General features: G+C 36.8%; 1 protein-coding gene across 6 annotated transcripts in view; it reads left to right on the forward strand.

Annotated features, from left to right (window-relative positions):
• LOC132667472 (uncharacterized) overlaps positions 1-24,331 on the forward strand; it is a 177,155-nt gene that overhangs the window by 10,546 nt on the left and 142,278 nt on the right. For all 6 annotated transcript variants that reach the window (XM_060616336.3, XM_060616334.3, XM_081795770.1 and 3 more), the window contains 7 exons: positions 10,795-10,943; positions 13,988-14,060; positions 14,456-14,566; positions 18,555-18,668; positions 19,907-20,101; positions 21,475-21,628; positions 22,698-22,855. In XM_060616336.3, coding sequence (XP_060472319.3) covers positions 10,813-10,943; positions 13,988-14,060; positions 14,456-14,566; positions 18,555-18,668; positions 19,907-20,101; positions 21,475-21,628; positions 22,698-22,855 — 936 coding nt within the window. In that variant the 5' untranslated portion in view covers positions 10,795-10,812. The remainder of the gene's footprint in view (positions 1-10,794; positions 10,944-13,987; positions 14,061-14,455; positions 14,567-18,554; positions 18,669-19,906; positions 20,102-21,474; positions 21,629-22,697; positions 22,856-24,331) is intronic.

Genomic DNA, 24,331 nt, shown 5'->3' on the forward strand with positions numbered 1-24,331 from the left:
CTAAAGAAGGTTACAGGCAATTTGAAACATTTCTTTCAAAAAAGAACATGTATACCAACATACCTCAGTTTTTCATATATATCTTTTCAACCTACTAATTAATGGTCACTTAAAATATATAAAAATAAAAGGCAAGTGTATGTAAAAACTATGTTTGTTGACCTAGTATTTATTTTGTTCTGTACAAATGACTTGCTTAGATATAATTTATATCCAAACATTACTAATTAAATAAGTAACTCAGTTTAATATTCATTTAGGAATTAGAAAAGTATCTATAAAGTATAATTATTTAGGCTTTCCATGAGAAAACAAACCTGTCTTGCATAAGTTAGAAGAGTATACAACATTTTAATTCTCACTGTAATTAAATCAGAAAGGAGACATCTAAAACAGCATTATTAAACCAGTCTAATTTGTCCAACTGCATGCTCATTAGGAACATGATTACTTAAATTTTTCTGTTTTTCATACTAAATATTTAGGAAGTCTTCAAGTTTTGTTTAAAGGTACTAAAGTTTTCTTTCTATTTTTCTCTCTGTTGTCAATTTGCATCTCATTACTTATCTTGTCAACTTGTAAACAAGGCTATTTTTGTAGTAATTTTCCAGTCAAATTGTGGGTTGAGCTAGAAGCACAACTTTAGATTTATTAACACCTTATTTTGGGGCACAAAGCTCTTTTGTACATCTTTACCTGGATTATTCATTTATTTATGCTTTCCTATTTTCTTTTGAGAGGAGAGAAAGTAAAAGTTATGCACCCAGAACTTTTTAGATTTCTTGCAGGGATCATTAAGCTCTAAGCAAGTCAAAAGCAATCATTCTCTCTCCATCACAAATTCAGGCTTATTTGTAGAACGCTTGTACCATTCAAGCAAAACACAAAGTCTCTACCCTTTGCTCTAAAACCGTTTAAAAACAATTTCAAATTTTATTCATTGTGTATATTTTGTCCTCTCTCATGGTAAATTTGTCTGTTGGAATTAGATATCCTTATATAGTGTGTTCAAATGACAGCTCTTATGGCCTGTTAGTCTCTAATAGTATCCCAAGGGACAGAGAAAGTTTATAATTGTAAATAGACTATTGTAGAAAGCTGTACCTTCCTTTTTGAGGAGGAAAGAAGGCTTTTAAAGTTGTTTTATTTTCTGATTATGATGTATACACACACTGACGCAGCAGAGCAATGTGTCAAGTTTTCCTTCAACACATGCTTCTTTTGGTCCTTGGTAGTTGAAAACCCGTTCACAAACAAATACTGAGGTAGTTAGTATAACTTAAAGGAAAAGAACTAACAATACAGCGGGAAAAGCCCAAGTTTAAGGGGGTAGTTTGGAGAGTCGGTTTTTTTAAAAAGAAATTGCCATATCTCTGTGGACAAAATAATAGAAACTTTGGATTAATGGGATTATAATACTAATGACTAAGACAAATCACAAAAATTTGATTTTGATTGAGGAAAAAGAGAGAAGGGGTAGAACAAAATTAAATTTGCCAAGCCTTTCAGTGAGAAGTTGAGTCTGACTTTGTCAGACTCAAGGAAAAAATACAGGTAGAATTCCATACTTCAAGAATTTGTAAATATTAAGAGGATTAGGTTCATTTAATCCATATCCCTTTCATGAACCTCCTCTTCCAAACAGCCAGACACCTTGGTTTTTCCCAGACACTTGTTAGACCAGCTTTTCTCAGGATGGAAGCTGTGATTCATTAGTGGATCCTGACATTGATTAGTAGCGAATTGTGACCAGAAGTTTGTTTTTATTTTTTAAATTTTTTAAAAGTTTATTTAATTCAAGAGAGAGTGTGTGTGTGTGTGTGTGTGTGTGTGAACAGGGTAGGAGCAGTGAGAGAGGGGAGAGAGAATGCCAAGCAGGCTCTGCCCCGTCAGAGCAGAGCCTGATGCAGTGCTTGAACTCACGTACCATGAGATCATGACCTGAACTGAGACCAAGAGTCAGATGCTTAACCAACTGAGCAATCCAGATGCCCTCATTTTTTAATGAAATAGAGTAGAAAATATCAGAATACATTATGTGTGGTACTTCTCAAGTAACTATTGAGACTTCTACTTTAGGTAGGATTTAGTAGAAAGACGAGGCGTCCACTGAAACAGATAAATTATGAAATTATATGTGTAAAGTCATTGGAAAGTCATGGACACAACAAAGCCTAGATGAACTAAATTTCTAGAAAAGGAAGAGCTCTCATGAGTGAGCTGACAATCCCTGGATGTTTTATTCCTTAAATAATTTACCAATTCTGGTCATATTGACTCTGTTTTTGGCACAGAGACTCTACTGGGACAAAGAGAAGCCAGGTGAGTTTTTGAAGACCTTGGGTGCAAACATACCAGATTTGAATCTAAAGAAGTTGGAAATATACCATGGATATTTGCTGAACGTTAGAGTATAAAAGAGCCTAGAGAACTGGCCCAGAAAAATCTTCAATTTTTTGGTGCTTAGGAGGTAAATTCCTTCTGGAAACAGGGACTGTGTCAAACATGACAGATCTCTCCCTCAAGTTTTCGCCAGATATTGAACTTGATGTTGTGGGGGACTAAGCTCAAAACCTTTGAAGGACAGAATGCCAGGGATGAAGAGAAAGAGAAAAGCCAGGCTATCAGTCAAAAACCTCAGGAGGCCACACTCACAAAGGAAACTGGATTGGAAGGGCAGAGTTAACTCTGTCCACAATGATTAAGAGACAAAGTCCCACCAGAGACAGAAAGCTAGCATGATATACTTGGCTAGTTCTCCCTCTCAAGACATTTGCCAGATTTTGAAGCTGCATTGAAGTAGGAGGCTAATGAGCTAAATTAAAATCTCTAAAATCATAAACACTATGATTCTCCCATAGTGTTTAAGGGGTGAAGGAGAGAGACTTGCCAAGTTGTCAATCAGAAGTCCAGGTGAGCCACACCTGAAGAAAAAAGACAGAGGCAAACTGAGTCTAACTAAAACCAGAATCCAGCCCCAATCTAATTCCATTCCTGATGGGATTAAGATGACTAGCCCTTCAAATTATACATCTGACAGAATAAAGGGAGAACCTTTATGGGGGGGGGGGTGGGGGGGGGGGAATAACAACATTATCAGTCCCATTGGTTCTTTTATACACCAAACATAGCATATAATAAACTATAAGACTTGAGAAGACGTGGGAAAGTATGAGTGATGAGAGAAAAAGCAGATAGTAAAAGCAGACCCATAGATGATCCAGATGTTAGAATTAGCAGACAAGGACTTTAAAATAATTACTATGTACATATGTATATACATATCATGCACATATGCACACATACACAGTAAAAGAGGAAAAGATGGGAAAATTGGATAAAGTGATGCATAATTTTCACAGATTGGAATCTATAAAAATATGCATTATAGAACTTAAAAATACAACAACTAAAATTGAGAATTCACTGGGTAGTTTTAAGAGCTTAGACTGAGCTAAAAACAGTGAACTTTAAGACAGGAAAATAGAAAATATCTGAAAATGAGGCACAGAGACAAAAAGAATGGGATGAATTAAATGGAGTAAAAGAATATAGTGAAGTAATCAAATGTATGTTTAGAGTCCTAGAAGGATAAGAATGAAAGAGAATGGAGCAGAAGCAATATTTGAAGAGATAATAGTCATGAAAGTCCCCGAACTGATGACTCTTATCAGCCCAAACATTATAGCTCAGTGAACCCCAATACACAGGGAGGATATATACAAAGGAAGCCACAGTTAAAAACATTACAGCTGAAATGCTGAAAGACAAACATAAAATCTTCAAAGCAGCAAGAGAAAACAAGACACATTACTTTGTAAAAAAGGAACAATAAGACAGATGACTGATTTTCTGATTGAAATTATGGAAGTGGAAAAAGAATAGACGTTTAAAATGCTACAAAAAAAAATATCTGTTATATACCTAATTAAAATATCCTTTGGAAATCATGATAAATACTTATTCAGACAAAAGCTGAGAGAATTCATTATCAGCAGACCCACACCATAAAAAATATTAAAGGTAGTTATTTTTAGATAAAGGAAAATTAACTCAAATGGAAACGTGGGTCCTCAGGAAAAAAAAAAAGAGCAGCGGAAAAGATAAAATATGTGATTAAATTTTTTAAATTGAGTTTCGAAGCAGCAAAAATAAAACGTGGAATTTATATGCAGAAGTAAAGTAAAAAAAAAAAAACAGCTGCATAAATTGTAGGAAAAAGGTAAATGGACATAAACCATTGTAAGGTTTTTATTCTTTGGACAGTGGTTAAAAAAAAATACTAGTTTAAGGTAGGCTGTAACAAGCCCAGGATACATATTGTAATCTAAAGGAATGATTATCAAAGTATAAGTATTATCAAAGTAGCAGTATAAAGCAATATAAACATCATCTGGGAATTTTTTAGAAGTAAAAATTCCTCCCCCAGACCTACTAAATTATAAACTTCAGAGGTGGGGCCCAGAAATTGTATGTTTGAAGAGTCCTCTAGGTGTTTCTGATGTGCACTAAAGTCTCAGAACCATTGCCCTGGGTAATAACCAAAAGAAAACAAACAAGTATAATTAAAAACCTAATAGAAGAGAGAAAACAATAATAAAAAACTTGAATAATCCAAAGTAATGAAGGAAAAAAGGAATAAAGGAAGAGAGAATACATAGGACAAATAGAAAAATAAAATGAATAAAATACATAGTAAGATTGTGAACTTAAACCCAACTATAATAGTACTCACATTAAATGTAAATGAATTAAATGCTTCAATTAAAAAGATTTTCAGATTTGACTCAAGAGACAAAAAGGTACAGATAATTTGAAAGGATTAAAAAAATATACCATGTAGGGGTTCCTGGGTGATTCAGTAGGTTAAACATTGCACTCTTAATTCTGGCTGGTGAGATCCAGCCCCACACGAGGGTCTGCACTGACAGAGTGGAGCCTGCTTGGGATTCTCTTTCTCCTCCATTCATGCTCTTTCTCAAAATAAATAAACTTAAATATATATATATATAAACTTATATATATATATATATGTATATATATATATATATAAACTTAAATATATATATATATATATATATATATATATATATATATATATATATACCATGTAAACACTACCCACCCAAAATGTTCTGTGATTGTATTACTAAGACATAAATTTGACTTTAAGGAGTATTACTAAATACTGCCTGGGTGCCTGGGTGGCTCAGTCAATTGAGTGTTGGACATCAGCTCAGGTCGTGATTTCATGGTTTGTGGGTTCAAGACCCCCATTGGGCTCTGTGCTGACAGCTTAGAGATGTCAGATTCGGTGTCTGCTTCTCTCTCTGTCCCTCCCCCACTCGCACTCTGTCTCTCAAAAATGAATTAAAAAGTTAAAAATTTTACAAAAAAATATTACTAAAGATGAAGAAAGATGTCATAATGACAAAAGTTTCATTCAATAAAAAAAAACCTTACAATCCTACTAGCAGCCAATAATAACTTCAGATACGTAAAACCAAAATATCAGAACTAAATGGAGAAATACACAAAAACCAGTCATTGCCAAAGATTTTAATGTACATATCTCAATATCTCATTAAAAGTCAGACAAAAAAATCAGTAAAGATATAAGATATAGATATAAGAGATTTAAACAACATTATGAAACAACTCAATCTGACTGATCTATGTAGAGCACCACTCCCAACAGAATATATATTCAAAAGTACATGACACATTTACCAAAATAGACCATATGTTAGCAGAAAGCAAGTTTAAAATATTTTCAAAAATTGAAATCATGCAGACTATGTTCTTAGGCCACAATGGAATCACATTGAAAACTGAAGCCAAAAACTGGAACCAATTCTAAATGATTCACATGTCAATGAAGAATTCTCAGTGGAAATTAGAAAATATTAAAATGAGAAATAATGAAAGCACATCTAAAATGGTGATGTAACTAAAGCAATGCTTGGAAGGAAATTTATAGTTTAAATGCATACATTTAGGAGATAGGTTAAAAATTATTGGTCTAAAACTTTAATCTCAAGAGCTTAAATCCAAGATACTAAAAAGAATGTATAATAAATGATTAGGAATAAAAAACATGTAAATAATAATAAATGAATAATAATTCAATATAATTGGTATTATTGAATTAATTGGTATAGTAAATGAATGTAAATAATATATGAATCATAATAAGTGAGCAGAAATCAGTGAAAGATAAAGCAGACATAAACAGACATTTAGAATAAAATAAAACTTGGGGCACCTGGGTGGCTCAGTTGTTGGTTGTCCGACTTCGGCTTGGGTCATGATCTCACGGTTTGTGAGTTCAAGCCCCGCGTGGGGCACTGTGCTGACAGCTCAGAGCCTGGACCCTGCTTCAGATTCTGTCTTCTTCTCTCTCTCTGCCCCTCCCCGCTTGTGCTCTGTCTCTCTCTCTCTCTCTCAAAAACAAACAAACATTTAAAAAAGAAGAAGAAGAATAGGGAAGCCTGCATGGCTCAGTCGGTTAAGCGTCTGACTTAGACTCAGGTAATGGTCTCACAGCTCACTGGGGCCCCGCGTGGGGATCTGTGTTGACAGCTCAAAGCCTAGAGCCTACTTCGGATTCTGTGTCTCCCTCTCTCTCTCTGCTCCTCCTCCACTCATGCTCTGTCTCTCTCTGTCTCAAAAATAAATAAACATTAAAAAAAAATTTTTTTAAAGAATTGTTAGAATAAAATAAAACTAAGTATGGCTCACTTAGTAAAATTATTAAATCTCTAATAAGACTGATCAAGATAAAATAACAAGTACAGAAATTATCAATAGTAGGAATGTAAAAGGAGACAACACTATACATCCTACAGATAATAAACTAGTAAAAAGACTCAAAGGGCATTAAGAAAGTGAAAAGACCCACAGAACAGGAGCAAATATTTGCAAATAATGTACCTGATAAAATATGTATCTAGAATATATAAATAACTCTTGTAACTCATTAGTAAAAAAACCAAAAAGCTCAATTAGAAGAATGGCAAAGTGGGGTACCTGGGTGATTCAGTCAGTTAAGCATCCAACTTCAGCTCAGGTGATGATCTCATGGTTTGTGGGTTCAAGCCCTGCATTGGCTACTGTGCTGACAGCTCAGAGCCTGGAGCCTGCTTCAGATTCTGTGTCTCCCTCTCTTTCTGCCCCTCCCTCACCTGCACTCTGTCTCTCTCTCTCTCAAAAATAAAAAAAATAAAGATGTGCAAAGAATCTGAATAGTCATTTCCCCAAAGAGGATAAACAAATGACCTACAAGCACATGTAAAGATACTCAGCATCATTGACATTAGGGAAATGGGAATCAAAACCACAATGAGATACCATTTCACATCCACTAGGATGGTTAAAATAAAAAAGATAATAAGTGTTAAAGATGTGGAGAAATTGGAACACTCACACATTGCTGGTGAGAATGTAAAATGGTGCAGCTGCTTTAAAAGACAGTCTGGCAAAACTTTTACATGAATGTTCGTAACAACATTATTCATAATAGCCAAAAACTAGAAACAACCCCAATCTCCTTCAAATGATGAACTAATAAACAAAATGTGGTATAGCCATGCAATGGAATATTATTCAGCCATAAAAATGAATGATCTATCTGTATGTTAACTAACTGGATACATGCCAAAACAGAGATGAACCTTGAAAACATTATGTGAAATAAAAGAAGACAGTCACAAAAGACCACATATTGGATGATCCCATTTATATAAAATTGCCAGGATGGGCAAATCTATAGAGATAGACAGTAGATTAGTGGTTGCCTATTGCTAGGGGTAGGGTGACTCAGAAAAATGGAGAGAAACTGCTAATGGATATGGGGTTTCTTTGGGGGGATGAAAATGTTCTGAGATGGATTGTGGTGATGGTTATGCAATACTGTGAATACACTAAAAATCATTGAATTGTACATTATAAGTGGTTTAATTGTATGCTGTGTTAATTATATCTTTAAAAAGCTATTCAAAATATGAAAGGATATTATGAATGAACAAACTTATGCCAAAAAAATTATCTACTTAGATGAAATGTTCTTTTAAAAATTTATTAAAATAAACACAAAAAGAAATACAAAATATGAATAATCATAATCTGTTAAAGATATTGAATCTGTAGGGGTGCCTAGGTGGCTCAGTTGGTTGAGCGTCCAACTTTGGCTCAGGTCATGATCTCACAGTCTGTGGGTTCGAGCCCCGTGTTGGGCTCTGTGCTGACAGCTCAGAGCCTGGAGCCTCCTTCAGATTCTGTGTCTCACTATCTCTCTGCCCCTGCCTCTCTCTCTCTCTCTCTCTCTCTCTCTCTCTCTCTCTCTCAGACAAATAAACATCAAAAAAAAAGAGAGAGATTGAATCTGTAATTTAAAAACCTCCCATAGAGAAAATTTCAGGCTGAGATGTTTCATAGGTGAATTATTCCAAACATTTAAGGAAGAAATAATACCAATCTTACTTTGATAGATGGGCTTAATCCATTTACATTTATTATAATTATTGATATATTTGAACTTATCTCTACCATACTTTTTTTCTTTTTTCTCTCTTTTCCTGATTTCTGTTGGATTTATTAAACTCATTCCTACCTCCCACCTCTACTTGTTTGAGAGGGTCTGTGTTGCATTTTTATTCTTTTAGTAGTCAGTCACCTTGAAGTTTTTGACACAGTATTTTCCTGAAGAGTCTAGTTACTCAGTATTTCTCTTCTAAACATGCCTTCTTTAAGTCTATCAAAGCCCACCTTAACCACCCATTGAACACCCACAAACACTGCTCAAGCTAATCTTACTATCTTTGTCTGAGAGCTTAGATTTTACCACTTTTTAAAAAATTTTTATTTATTTTTGAGAGAGACACACACACACAGAGTGTGAGCAGGGGAGGGACAGAGAAAGGGAGACACAGAATCAGAAGCAGGCTCCAGGTTCTGAGCTGTCATTGCAGAGCCTGATGCGGGGTTGAACTCAACAAACCACAAAATCGTGACCTGAGCCAAAGTCGGATACTTAACTGAGCCACCCAGGTGCCCCTAGATTTTACCATTTTTAAGCAGGTTTTTTATTTGTTACAATCAATAATTAATTAAATTTACTTATTTTTTAAAAAGCTTTTGAATAATTTTGAGACTCTCTTTGTGGGAACTTTAAAAGAGGGCCCAGTGCCTGCCTGATACAGAACAGGTAGGTACTCACTAATGGGATCCACTCTATCCCGTCTTCCAATACACAGAGCTGTTTGTCTCTTTGGCACTAGATGTGTGCGCTCAACAGGCATGGATTCCTCTGGGTTGGATCCATCTCATGGATAGTTGTCAAAGACTGACCTCTCCTGATGTTAATTTTGTGAATACTTTACTTCACTGTGCAGTGAGCTAAACGATGCAGGATTAAATGTTCTCATTTCTGAGCTGCGAAGTGTTGAAACTGATCAGGAAATGAAGGCAGAATGTCCATCCTTTGGAAGAAGAATCAGCCAGCCCGTGTTGCTGCCACTCTTGGCTGCTGATTGGAATGCAGCTGTTAAGGCAGCTGTTTCACTGTTTGCCCAACTTGAAAGGACACTGCCAAGTGGCAAATATTTTTCATAACAACATTTTACTTTTGCTAGGAACAGCAATGCATTTTTTTGAGCTCCAGCAGTGTGCCAAACATGACAGATTTATTACAGCAGGTTCACAACCTAGACTGAGCATGCATGCTCATTTCCATTCCTAATATTTATAAAAAGAATAAATAAGCCCCAAAGGAAGCCTCTACAGAAAACATCTCTACAGCTTAATTATTTGTTGGAATGACAGCAGATTAACTTGTGAAAATGAAATATCTCTGAAAGAAAAAATGAAAATCTAGAAATGTCAAAGCAAAAAAGGGAAGGGTTAAATATTTTAAACCTCTCTAATGTGACCCAAGAATTATTTTATCCCACATATCCAGGACAGTAGCAGCAGTAGCACAGGAAACACATCATCTTCTGAATCCCCTACAAATCGTGGGTTCCATTCTGGGTCATGCAGTTAATTTGTGTTGTAATTAGAATTACTGACTAAGTTCTTAGTAAATAACTGTGTTGTATTTGACAGGCTGTGAACTGGATGGGGTAGGACTGAAGCATTATCAACTATTTTATTTAATGGTAAAAGCAGTATGCCAAATATAAGCATTCAGAGCTAAGAAAGCACATTTAAATGCATAAGTATGACTTTCTTGCAAATCCCAAAGTGCAAAGATCATGATCATATTAGGTTGCTTTCCATCCTCAGTATGTTCTCCCTAGTCAGAAGTCCATGGCTTCAAAAAAGGCTTATGGAGAAATGCTCTAGGCATGTAGAGGGATCCCGTACCCACCTATTGTTTGTTCCAGTTGAAGTGATACTATAAGTCAACCTTAACCACATTAACCACCGTTAATAACATTTAGTGTGTAATTCCCACAAGCCTTTATGAAGACTGCAGAGGTTGGGCCAGAGGGAGGCATTCTTGTTTTAATAAACCACCATCATCAGAGCTCGAGTAGGGATGTTTCTGAAGGTGAACTGGGCTGAACATAGTCAATGGAGGTTCTGATTTCTGTTTTCTCTACTATTTACTAAATGGTAATTAAATCATAAATGACAACAGTCTAGTCAGCCTGTTTCCTCAAATTGCAAAAGCATACATTATCACAAAGTTGGCATGACTTCTTGAAGAAAGAGGGACAAAGTTTCATACACTGGATAAAGGTTACCAAGGGAGTCAGTCAGCCACAGAAACTTTGTACTCTTGTTTTTCAGGATATGGTAAAACAGTAAATGCAAATCATGGATGAAATGTATAAGATCGCTTCCACAGAAAGGATCCAGCAGTTAGAAAAAGAACTGGCTTTGCAACTGACTGAACTAAAGTCTGAGATAGAAGAACAGGAGACTCATCAAGCTTACAGGTAAATAGTAGTAGTGAGAAGGCATGGTCTTCAGGGGCTTCAGCTCCCACTTTCACCCCATAATCTCTATCATCTCCCTCTTATTGTTTATATAGACAATTGGCATTATCTCAAGCTCAGATTTTACGGCTGGCCATGAGTTTTTCCTGTATTCTAGTATTGCTAAGACATTTAGAGGCAATATCCTACCAAGGAAAATAGAAAAGTGCTCACAAATACCATTGTTTTAAAGTTCCAGATCCTATGGGGTGCCTGGGTGGCCCAGTTGGTTGAGTGTCCGACTTCAGCTCAGGTCATGATCTCATGCTCCGTGAGTTCAAGCCCCGTGTCAGGCTCTGTGCTGACAGCTCAGAGCCTGGAGCCCGCTTCAGATTCTGTATCTCCCCCTCTCTCTGCCCCTCCCCTGCTCATGCTCTGTCTCTCTCTATCTCAAAAATTAAAAAAAATAAACAAAAATTTAAAGTTCCAGATGCTATTATACAAATCATGCTAAGTGCAAAGAGGTCTCATTTTTCCAAAAATATTTTAATTGAATTTGACCTTGATTTTGATGAGGCATATAAAAACTGAAATAATGCTAGATATTTGGTAATGAATTCTGCAAATGGTGTTTTATTAGGAGCTTTTCTATAGGTAAATGCATCCAATGATAGCAATCTCTTTTGAAGAAACAAGGTAAAAAGATCAGCCCCTAAGTGGCAAGTCTCATGGGCTCAGGATCTTCAAATCCCTCTCTTTCTATTATTGCTACAATTGGTCAAGAGGAACAATATGAGGTCCCTGTTAGGTTGAATAGCCAAGTAAACATAATGTGGATGGTGAGGGTTGGGGAAAGAAGATCAGGGGAAGAAGCAGTAAATACATGCATTACTACCTCATTCCAAAGATGATTCTGAAGAACTAGTATTTAGTGTGTTTTATAATTTGTATTTGAAGCCACTGGTTGTAGGAAGCAGATCAAAGATTGTATGATGAAGGGAAAAGGTAATGGAACCACGCAGGTCATTATTTCTCTCAACGTTGGTTTCTTTCTGTGAAGAATGAGGTTACAAATATGTACCTTGCCTATATTATAAGGATCACGTGAGGTAATGCATGTTAAAGCACTTTGAAAACTAGAAGACACTGTACAAAGATCAAGTGTCAATATTGTTACAGCTTCAGTGTCTCAGGGTCAAACAAGTGTCTGATCTTTGTACATTGTGTTAGAAAGTCTTCCTGAAGTCTCTTTTATTTTTTAGAATAGAGTGATGGGAAATCTCTGGACACTTGTATTTCTCTACTCCCCCCAAAGCACTTATCACTGCACCTGGAAGAATCTACTTATTAATTCGATCAATACTGAGCACCTTCTATTTGCCAGGTGTTGTGCTAGGTTCTGGAGTCCAAGGAAAATGGAAAATGTACACTTCAAATAATCACTTTAGTATTCTCATTACCCACTAGATTTAAAAATGTATTAAGAACTGTAGTATAGTGGTGCCTTGGTAATTTTTCTTTCTTTTTTTTTCTGGTTATCTATTATCAGTTTACCCCCAAACCCAGGTCTTTGTAGTGGTTAAATGTCTCATAAGTGCTTGGCTGAGTGAATAGGTGAATGACTGTATGCTGAATAAACAATATTAGATTGAACACATGGGTGGATTTTTATGGGTTCAGGTACACACCACTCTTTTAAGTCATTCATAGACACTTGGAGATGAACTGAGATGAAAAACATGATTTGAATAAGAGAAGGTTTAGGCAGCTAAGCCCAGGACACTGCTCAATCTTCCAGCATGCCAAAAAAATCAGAAGACAAGAGGGAAGGAAAGGGATGGGTTTCTTCTGTTTCCCTGACTGCCTGTTCCCTTTCTAGTTGGTTACTGGTTCTCCACCTCCATGAGGTTGCAGCCAGGATTCAGGCACCCAGTAATCACAGAAACTACAGCTTTGATTTATTAGTGCTTTTACTCTTAAGGCTTTTTCAGAACTTGCCTCATTTTTTTCATCAAAGCCAAGATATGAGGAGATAGGGAGGCATTATCTCCAACTTCAGTTGGGAATTCAACACAAATGGCTCAGTGAGTTGCTTAGACTTATGTAGCTGAGGGACCTCCTGTCTGGTCTTTTCACAGGACCACTGCCTAAAGTGGGGGTAGAGGGACTGCTGACAAGTATACAAACTAACAGTCTATTTTCATCTTTCCTTAAAACCTACCCATGGGGACTAATAGGGTCATATGAACAACATTAACCTGAATTTCATTGCCTACAATCCCTCTCAAATCTCTAGGTGGTTTCTCACATGTGTTTCACAGCTACCTGCTGTGGCTTCCTTGCCAATGTCTGCAAAGTTTTATCTTGAGAAAGTGATGTCTATACCAGGGTTGCTGTACTCTGATGTTCCCAAAGCTGCCAAGCCTTGGAGTGTATCTTACCCCCAATGGGGAGAGCTCCCTTCTTCCTTTCACAGGGTCCCCCTTCATTACTGGGCCCCACGGCTGTGCTACTTGTGCCTTCTCATATCAGAGCCCATGGTGCAAACAACTTCGTGACTAGGTTCAGACAGTACAACTCAGTTAAAATAATTTTCAAAGTATTTCATGTTTAATAAATTAGCAAGAACACAACAATAAAAACATCTTGTTTAAACTGATACTAGTTTTGTGTAGGGTGAAAGAGATGTCTGATAAGCATAGTACTCGTTAGAGATGAGGTTACTGGAGGAAATATGTGTGTGGGGGGGAATCTTAATCATTGTGCTTCTTCCGGTACTCTGGAATTGAAAATAGAGAGGTAAATCAAGGAGAGTAGGAAAAACCATGTTAGAGTGAAGGAAAGGAAAATTGGCCCATGGAAAGGCTTAGCAAACATGAGTTAGACACAAGAGAGATTCAGACTAAGACAGAAGCACATGGTCTTTACATGCTCTCAATAATCCAGTATAATATGACATAGTTATTTAGAAATGAGCAGTTCTGAAGAGTAATCAGGGCCTATCTATAATTTGGTTTATTACAGTTTCTATAATTACAGCTTCTATTGCATAAATCTTTCTGCAGCTCTATTCGAATGCCCAAGGACATTTCTTACTTTCGAAGAGAAAGGGAATTGGCTCTAAAGAAAACTTTACAGGTGAGTAGGAGAGTGTAATTGTAATACACAATTGTATTGTAATACAACAATACACTGGATTTTGCTAACTTTTTGAAACATTTAGCAAGAAAACTTTATTTTCAGCAAACGCCAGCTGATGTTATTGACAGTGTTATGAGAGCAAAACAGCCCAATGCTCACTGCTAGATCAGAGTAGGCCACTACTTCTTTGGAGATACCTATTTTTTGTGATGTTTTGAAATTTTACAGTTTCTTGATTTGTGCTATTACAATTCTTTATTTGGAAACCGAGGTATAACAGTATAACATGTTGTGTAAAAACTATCAGAAATTGAATATCATTTGCTGTCGTAAACAATGGTAATTTTTCTTCCTTATTTCTTTGTTTGCCTGTTCTGCTGCCTGGGGTTCAGGTGGCCGAGTCAAAGCCCCTTGTTGTTCAAGCAGATGTCATGCAGAGGGAGCTAGAGAGCTGCCTAAGAAGAGAGTACACTCCTGAAAATTTACCTTTGCTTCTGTTGCAGGTAAGTAAGAGTCATGCTGCAATTTGAAAAACAGATCTGGAAATTAATAGAAATTTAGTTATACTCACTAAACTATTGACTAAGTTTCTATCAATTAGTCCCTGTGCTGGTATTATGAAGCAATACAATACTAAGAAAGTCTCAGCCCTCAAAAAGCTGTTGACTTAGCTAGGGAATATATTTCTGAAAATGTATTTTAAGAAAATAACTCAAAATATGGTAGAAAACATTTTCCATAAAGATTATTATTGCAACATTACAATAAAAGTGAAAAAATCAGAATTGCCTAAATATCAAACAATAGGAGAGTTAAGAAAAATAGCATAATACTGGATAGAATATTGTTCTACCATTAAACATTTTTTAGCATAAGAAACTATTCTGTTATTATGTAATATTTGTTGACAAAAACTAAAGTGTGTGTGTGTCATAATAACGGTCATATAATATATAGAAAAAACACTTGAAGGACATAGACCAAAATGTTAGCAATCACTATCTTTGGATGGCAGAACAATGAATCTCTTCTTTTTACTTTTATATATTTTCTAAATTTCTTATAATAAGCATGTATTGCTTTGGTTTTTAAAACTCTTTGTTCTTTACTCTTATGTTATGAGTTATATTCTCACTCTGCATGCAAATTAGTTCATTAGCAACTAGCAATTAATGAATAAATTAATCACAAAGAAATAAAAGATGTTGAGATTCTATTTGCCACCTAAACTTTTGTCATTACCGTAATCTAAGATTCACTTTCCTATCATTCTGGCACTCTTCATTCTTTTGTGTATATCTGTGATTGTCAGCGGAGAGAAGGGGAGACTGGAGATGGTGGACATGTGGCAGCGTCTAGAGACATTTTGTCATAATTTGGGAGAGGAATGGATTCCTACTGGCATCTAGTGGGTAGAGGCCAGGGATGCTGCTACATATTTTACTATGCACAGAATAGCCACACCACAAAGAATTATCCAGTCCCAAATGTCAATAGTGCTGGGTTTAAGAAACCTTGGTGTAGCCTAAGCTTCCATATGATATAATTTATCTTCTGCCTAGAGAACAGACTTTAGGGGCGCCTGGGTGGCTCAGTCAGTTAAGCTTCTGACTTCAGCTCAGGTCATGATCTCACAGTTTGTGGGTTCAAACCCCATGTTGGGTTCTGTACTGACAGCTCAGAGTCTGGAGCCTGCTTTGGATTCTGTGTCTTTCTCTGTCCCTCCCCTGCTTGTGTTTGCTTTCTCTCAAAAATAAATAAACTTAAAAAAAAAAAAAAGAACAGACTTTAACATGTCTTGTACTGCCGATCGGCCATGAATAATGTCTTTGCTTTTTTTTTGCAAAAAGTCTTCATTTTGCCTTCATTTTAGAAGGGTATTTTTGTTGAATGTAAAATTCTAGGTTGATAGTTTTTCTCCTTTGTCACTTTAAAGGTGTTGCTCCACTGTCTTCTGGCATAGATAGTTTTCATTTCCTAACACAATGTGTCCTTTTGTTCTGTGGGTGCTTTTAAGATTTTCTCTTAGGGGTGTTTAGGTGGCACAGTACATTGGGCATCCAACTTCGGCTCAGGTCATGATCTTGCTGTTCTCAAGTTCAAACCCTTCATCGGGCTCTGTGCTGACAGCTCAGAGCCTGGAGCCTGTTTCAGATTCTGTGTCTCCCTCTCTCTCTCTGCCCCTTCCCTGCTTGTGCTTGCTCTCTCTCTCAAAAATGAACATTAAAAAAATTTTTAATTAAAAAAAAAAGATTTTTCTCTAATGGTTTTAAGCTATTTGACTATGGTATTTTCCTTGATGAGTTTTTCCTTATGTTTCTCTTGCTAGGAGTTAGTTGACCTACTTGGATTGTGATTTTTATCATTTTCATCAGTTTTTGAAAGTTTTCAAATATTATTTCTTTAAATATATTTTCCATCTCCTTCCTTCCTGCTGGGACTCTGATTAGACATTTGTTCAATCACTTTGTATCATTCTGTAAGTCAACGAAGCTCTGTTAATTTATCCTGTCTTTTTTTTCCCTCAGTGCTTCATTTTGTATAGTTTCTATTGCTATATCTTCAAGTTCACTAATCTTTTCTTCTGCACTAAGCTGCTGTTAATCATATCCAATGAATTTTTCATTTCATATATTGTAGTTTTCTTTTGTACTTCTATTTGATTTTTTTGGTATTTTTCATTTCTCTCCTTATTATGTTCACATTTTCCTTTTAATCATTTTTATAAAAAAATGATTATTTATATTTGAAAGAGAGAGATAGAATGTGAGCAGGGGAGGGGCAGAGAGAGACGGAGACACAGAATCCAAAGCAGGCTCCAGGCTCTGAGCTGTCAGCATAGAGCCCGACACGGTGCTTGAACCCATGAACCATGAGATCGTGACCTGAGCCACAGTTGGATGCTTAACTGACTGAGCCACCCAGGTGCCCCTTCCTTTCAGTCCTTGAACATGCTGTGCATATTAGTATATTAGCTCTTTTAAAGTTCTTATTCGCTAATTTCATCACTGGTGCCATTTCTGGGTCTGATTCTCTTCATTAATTTTTCTCCTGCTTTTGGGTCACATTTTCCTGCTTCTTTGCATGTCTAGTAATTTTTTTTGACACTGGACATTTCAATCTTACATTTTTGTATGCTGATTTTTTTAAATTTACATCCAAGTTAGTTAGCATATAGTGCAATAATGATTTCAGTAGATTCCAGAAATCCATTCCCTATGTATAACACCTAGTGCTCATCCCAACAAGTGTCTTTTTTAATGCCCCTTATGCTTTCAGCCCACCCCTCTCACCCACAACCCCTCCAGCAATGAATGCTGGTTTTTTAAATTCCTTTTAAAGAGTATTGGAGTTTATTCTGACAGGCATTTAAGTTGTAGATCGGCTTCATACTTTCAAGGCTTGGTATCAAGCTAGATCAAGTTTAGACTAACTTTCACTCAGGATCATTTATCCTTATTACTAAAGTGTGACTCTCTGGTGTCTCCACTGAACGTGTCAGGTGGCAATGAGGACTCTTCCCTTTAACTGGAACTTGAACATTTCTTGTCCCTGTATGAACTGTGAGAACTATTCAGTTTATACTTCCCTAGTCAGTTATTCTTTGCATGGCCTCATGGAGTTTCACCCTCTGTAATGCATAGTTTAATAGTCAGCAAAAAGCTCAAAGAGATCTCCATGCAGATTTCTGGAGCCCTTTCTCTGCACAACATCCCTCTCTCCAGTACTCTGCTCTGTAAATTCCAGCTGACTCAGCCTCTGAAGCTTCAATTTCTCTCTCCTTAACTCAGAGAGACTGCCGTGCTCTGTTTGGGATTTCCTCTCTTATTCTGTGGTTCAGAAACTGCCTTCTTCAGGCAGAAAACCAAGGTGATTGTAGGGCTCATAGCATTCGTGTCCTTCAAGGACCACAGTCCTGCATTGTGTGTTGTTTTATGTCAGAAAATAGTTGTCCTGTTTATTTTGTCCTATTTTCTAGTTATTTATGATGGAAGGATGAGTCTGTTCCTACCTGTTCCATCATGGCCAGTATTATATTTATTATCATAAATAAACATTAAAAATGGTTGGTTTATTTGACTATTTTTAAGTATAAATAAAATTTCTGGTCTAAGATTAAAGGCTATAATCTTACCTATAATGTGCTTCGTATTTTTAGACTTATAACTTCAGTTTTTAAGAAATTTTCAGTGTAGCCTTAGACAATTGTACAGGCTTTTATGTCACTGCTAAAATTGTTGACTAAATGATAAAGTACCATCTATTAGATTGGCAACATATCATATAGATTTAGAAATAACTACTTGCCTCATTTAAAGTTTAATGGTGTCTTGAGCCAGGTTTCTTAATTTTATGATCTTCGTGTAGGAAAAATCCATCATTCTGAAGCAACCAGAGAGTGATTTTCCTATTGTTAGTGTTCTTAAGACTTCAGTCTTTCTACTATAATTGTATTCTAAGTGTTAATTTTTATCATTGTTTTTGTTAAAGTATTATACAGAGAGAATTACCCAGCTGGCCCAGAGTAAATATTTACACATGCTTAGATGGAAGAGGTTTTGCCAGCACAGTAAGATTATGGAGCAACTTTATTCTCTTTACAAGGTAGGAATCTCAAGAACAGAACCTATGGGCTCTTTTTTTTTTTTTTTTTTTTTTTTTTTCAGAGAAAGAGTGGTGTGGGGGACACACACACACACAGAGAGAGAGAGAGAGAGAATTTTTTAAGCAGGCTCCACACTCAGCACAGAGCTTGACACAGGGCTTTATCTCACAACTGTAAGATCATGACTCGAGCCAAAATCAAGGGTCAGATGCTTAACCATCTGAGCCACCCAGGTACCCCTCTTTTTTATAATGAAACAAAATGATCAATAAGCTTGTCAATACACATTATTAAGTATGGTCATCATACCTGTACATTAGATCTCTAGACTCATTCATCTTGCACAACTGCAAATCTGTACCCTTTGACCAATATTTCTCCACTCTGTAGTCCCTGGTAACCACTGTTCTACTCTCTGCTTCTATGAGTTCAACTTTTTAAAAAAAAATCATCATGTAATCATACAGTATTTGTCTTTCTCTGTCTCAGTTATTTCACTTAGCATAACATCCTCCAAGTCCATTCCTAATGTCAGTCACAGGTGTTAGGATTTCCTTCTTTCTCATTACTGAATAATATTCCATTGTGTGTAATATACCACATCTTCTTTATTCATTCATCCATAAGCAGACTCTTAGACTGTTTCTGTATCTTGGCTATTGAGAATAATGTTTCAGTGGCCATGGGAATACAGATATCTCTTTGAGATACTGATTTTGTTTTATTTAGATATGTCCCCAGAAGTGGGATTGTTAGATTATATGGTATTTCTATTTTTAATTTTTTGAGGAATCTCCATACTGTTTTTCAACAGTGTAGCTTTTCAGTTTTTTTAAGTCATGGCTAAAGATGGTAAAGGAACTAATGGATGTACCTATTTACCTGTTCTGCCTGTGGCAGAAGATAATGGCACCTATTTTTAAGGATGAGATTTAAAGGAACTTTTGTATGATAGAAAATGCATTTTTCTTCATGGATTTGGCCTCCTGTGCTATAGATAAAAAGCTAAGAAACCCCCTATAGTTACCAAACATCCATATGCACTGACTCTTTGCTTCTCTCTCCTAAGAATATGACTGCTGCCCTTGTCAGTCAAATTCAGAATGTGAAAGAATTTTGATATTCTAGGAGCCTCTTATTTGGCCCCCAAACAGCATTAGCCTATGCTTGGAAGCAAATGACACAAGAGAACAGCTTGCAAATAATCGTGTTCTGACTCTGCCTTCCTCTTAAAAAGAAACAAGTTGCCTACATTATGCAGGAATACAATGATGCCCTTCAGAGAGCTGAAAGATTGTCTGTTGCACGAGAAAACTTCCTTCTGGGAAAAAACAATCCTTCTAACTTAGTGACACAAGAAGACCTGACTATTTACACAAAGTGGCTTGTGTGTCACCTACACTCGCTCAGGACTGTTCACCACTACCTACGGGTATGTGAAACATAGTTATATGATAATATAGTGCCCTCCCATGATGGTCAGCATTGTTTTTTCACACCTGTCACCTACTTTTGGATTGTCACTGCTTCTGTGTTCTACTTGCCCTACGAATGACAGGAAAATAATTAGTCATTAGCTTTTTTTCTTTGAAACCTTTGAAAATGTTTTTTTTGAAAACTTGCTCTAATGAAACCACTCCATTAATTTAGTTTTTTCAAACATGTGTCTGCTGTATTATTTCATATTCACTCTGCAAGTTCTTGTTCTCATCATCTTGTTCAGAATTTATGATGTCCCCTTTAGATCTGCTTTTTTATTCAGCAGTATCTAATAAGGGTCTAATACATGCCAGGTACATGTCCAGGGCCATGAAACAACAATATGGGCTTTGCTGAAAAAAGTAACTGGGTCCCAGGCTGGAAGGGAAATGAGCAAGTAAATATTCAACTGAAATACCATGTGGTAAGAAAGAATAGGACGGAATAGAAAAGAACAGAATAAGTATAATCACAGAGTAAATAGAGTCACCAATGAGAGGCTGTAACCCAGGCTAGAGGCATCAGAAAGGAGTGATGTGATCATATGTCTATTTTAGGAAGATTATTATTTTGCTACCTAAATCTTTTCCTACTCGTCTATGGCTCATCTCAGTGATACTACCATCCACTGAATTACCCAAACCAGAAAACTGGCCATCATCCTAATTTCAGTCCTTCCCTAGTTGGTCACTATGGTGTCTACCTGTGAATCCTCTCTCCCCAGTCACATGACATAATAACACTGTGCTCATAAGTCTTTGTCCCCCCATTAAACTGTGAACTCTTTGAGGTTGGTCTATGTCTTATTCTTTTTTTTTTTAATAATTTTTTTAACGTTTTTATTTATTTTTGAGACAGAGAGAGACAGAGCATGAATGGGGGAGGGTCAGAGAGAGAGGGAGACACAGAATCTGAAACAGGCTCCAGGCTCTGAGCTGTCAGCACAGAGCCCGATGCGGGGGTCAAACTCATTGACCGCGAGATCATGACCTGAGCCGAAGTCAAGATGCTTAACCAACTGAGCCACCCAGGTGCCCCAAGTCCATCTCTTATTCTTGTTGGTATCCCTAATACCTCACAGAGTGTCTTGTCCATAATGGATGCTTGATCAATGTAGACCCACTTAGAGGTTCAGGTTGCTTAGTGTTGGTGACCACAACAAGTCTCCCAGATCCACATTTAGCACCCCATGTTTGAGCAGGTTACTAAGACCCGCCTCTATCTCCTCCTCCTCTATCAAAGCAAAGGGCTGCTTCTGAACCTAAGTCTGGAAGCTTCTGTGAGAATTGAGTTGACATGTGGCCTCTTGGTTGTGCTCTTCTATAGTCCCTCCAGTATTTGCCCATCTCCAAAGTGCTGAGTGTAGCTATTGATGAATTTCCTGAGGCTTGTCAGGAGAATGAAAATGTATGTGTTGATGACATCGACCCTAATATCCAGAGTTCTGGATCTCTAGACCCTGTGGATACTAGCATTTCAGGTAAGATATCAGTCTTCTCTCTCCTTGGGTAATGTGGAGAAAGAAGATTGTGGTTTTGCACATGTGTTGTTTTATGGCATTGATCTTGCTTGACATTTTTCTATATGCCAAGAAGTTATATCTTCTTAATAAACAAGTATTAATTTAATATTTTATGATGGAAAAAATAAGAAAAATACTTTTCTTAGACATTATTATCTCCCTCTTTATAACTGACAAATAAAGAGAGAGGGAGAAAAGCAATGAACTTGAAGTTGAGAGTACTAGGTTCCAGATATATTTCTGTAGTGGCCTCACTGTGGGCCTGTTCAGGTCATTTCATCTCTTTGGGCTTCAATTTATTCATCTCCAAAATACACCTTTCAGATTAAGTGATACCTAAGGTCTCTTTCAGTTTTAATATTACATGCTTAAAAAATAATTTCCTTATCTGAATCAATTTAATGGTCCTCCTGCCCTTACCTTGTGTTATAGATAACTAAGAAACCTAATCAGGTTTCTACTCTGAGTGGCATATTTGCTTGGGATATGTACAGGGTGACACAGGAGCACCTGAAGTGGCAGCCATCTTAGTTGTAGGGAATCAGAGAAGGCGTCTCAGAGGAAGGCCGTCTGAACTGGGTCCTTAAAAATGAGCAGGAGTGAGCCAGGCAAAAGGAGATAAAAGCTCTCACTTTCTTCTAATTTGTTGGTTAATTTATAAATCATAATCTTTGTTTACCACAAAGGACTATAGGTAGTTCTCCCACTAAGTCATTCTTCAAAGGGTCTGTTGGGTTTCTCCTACAGGCTGTGTGAAGGTGAGTGGTCCTTGCTACCTCCCCCAGAAAGCCAGCATCAAGGGTTTGTCAGATAGGCATGGCCCAGAATGGCCTGGTCTGTAAATTGTGCCAGAGAAGCTTGGGCAAAGAGCAGAATGGGCCTCCCTGTGAACAGAGAAGCTCCTGCCTTTAGTTATCTCACAGAGCACTCCATTTTCCCTCCCTGATTAGTGTTTATTGGTCTTAGTGTTCTTGGTTTTGGGTTTTTTTGTTTTTTTTTGTTTTTTGTTTTTGTTTTTTTTTTTTAGGGCTGACAAGAACAGAAGCTGCTTTCTCCCTGCCCCAACACATGACTGAAAGAGAAGGACTGAAACCCCAGCTGAGGCTCCTGCTCTCCCATTTTAATATCCCATATGACGTGGAAGAGCTAAGGGATGCTACTAAGGAAATGGAACTCTTTAACCTGGTACTTGATGGACTCTTTCTTAATACGAAGATAGGTGTTCGTGAAAGAAAACACTACTGTTTGCCACAAAGTTGGATATTTATGCTGCCTCAATTGTTTCTAGAGTGATAAAATTTAATTGTAATAGGTGAGATTTAGATTAGCACTTGAACTTCCCCTCTGTAAGAGTACTGGGTCTCTTGAATATACAACACAGAGGGATCACAGGATTTATTTTTCTGTAGAATTTGAAGAAAGAGTAGTTTATAGTCCATAGTAGATGGTATAAAAGTAGCCAAGACTTGGAAGATAATGGAGAAGACAACTAGATAATGGAGTTGTCTAGTGTCTTGAGCCCTTCGATTCTCGGAATGTGTTGTAGTAGCTCTCCTATTGGCAAAAATTCTTTAAATTCAATAGAGTTTTATATTATGTAGTGATTTTTTAAAGTCATGCAGTCTGCTGAACTATAACACAGTGTTGCACTTCCTTTAAAAAAAAAACTCGTATTAATAGAAACCATGTTAAAACTCATTTCAAAGGGAAAAATAAAATTATGTATGGATAGCTTTAAATTTAGAATATAAAGTTTTCAGCCAAAGCATCAACAATAAAGATATTACTTTAGGTCTGGGCGTGGAATTTTGCAAGCATATGTATTCGCTAGGGAAAAATAGTAAATTGATTGATCCAAACAGGCAAAACTAAAATCTGAATGTGTTTGAATGCTCTTTGTGTAAGAAGGAGCCACTGTCCTCCCTGTCACCATTTGCCATGACATTCAACTTTCACTTCCATGTGTGCTTGTTCCAGCATGATTTTACTAGGATTATTTCTACTAATATGTAACATGGTCTCTTTATGCTTCCTGAAACCGGTGGTATCACATGTCCTCTGGTTTCTTTGAAGGTGATGATGTTTCAGCTCTTGCCTTTCTTTGCAGCAGAGCGCTTCTAGGGAGTACCTTACCCTCATTGTCAGCAAGCATTGTGATAAACAAAAACTGGAATTGGAATAAGACGGTGTTTTTAAAAGAGTCAAAATAAACAAAAATAAATGATAACACAGTAGCTATCATCAATGATAACAAACAAACAAACCAACCAACCCATGAAGCTGCTGAGCAAACTTGTTCCAAAAGAACAGCTTGTTTCCTTTACATAGCAATACTTTCCACTTCTGATTATTTTGAACGTTTTTTTAAATTTATTTTTGAGAGAGACCAAGTGTGAGCAGGGGAGGGGCAGAGAAAGAGAGAGACAGAATCTGAAGTAGGTTCCAGGCTCTGAGCTGTCAGCACAGAGCCAGATGCGGGGCCTTAAACTCGTGAACCACAAGATGATGACCTGAGCTGAAGTCAGATGCTTAACCGACTGAGCCACCCAGGCTCCCCCTCCACTTCTGATTTTCTTGTAACAGTGTTATGTGCAGTGCTTGTGCTCACAAGATAATCAATCACATTACAACAATTTTTTGTGTGTGTAGGAAGAGTTCTTA

Source organism: Panthera onca, chromosome B2, assembly GCF_046562875.1.
Source record: "Panthera onca isolate mPanOnc1 chromosome B2, mPanOnc1 haplotype 2, whole genome shotgun sequence".
Taxonomy (NCBI): Eukaryota; Metazoa; Chordata; class Mammalia; order Carnivora; family Felidae; genus Panthera; species Panthera onca.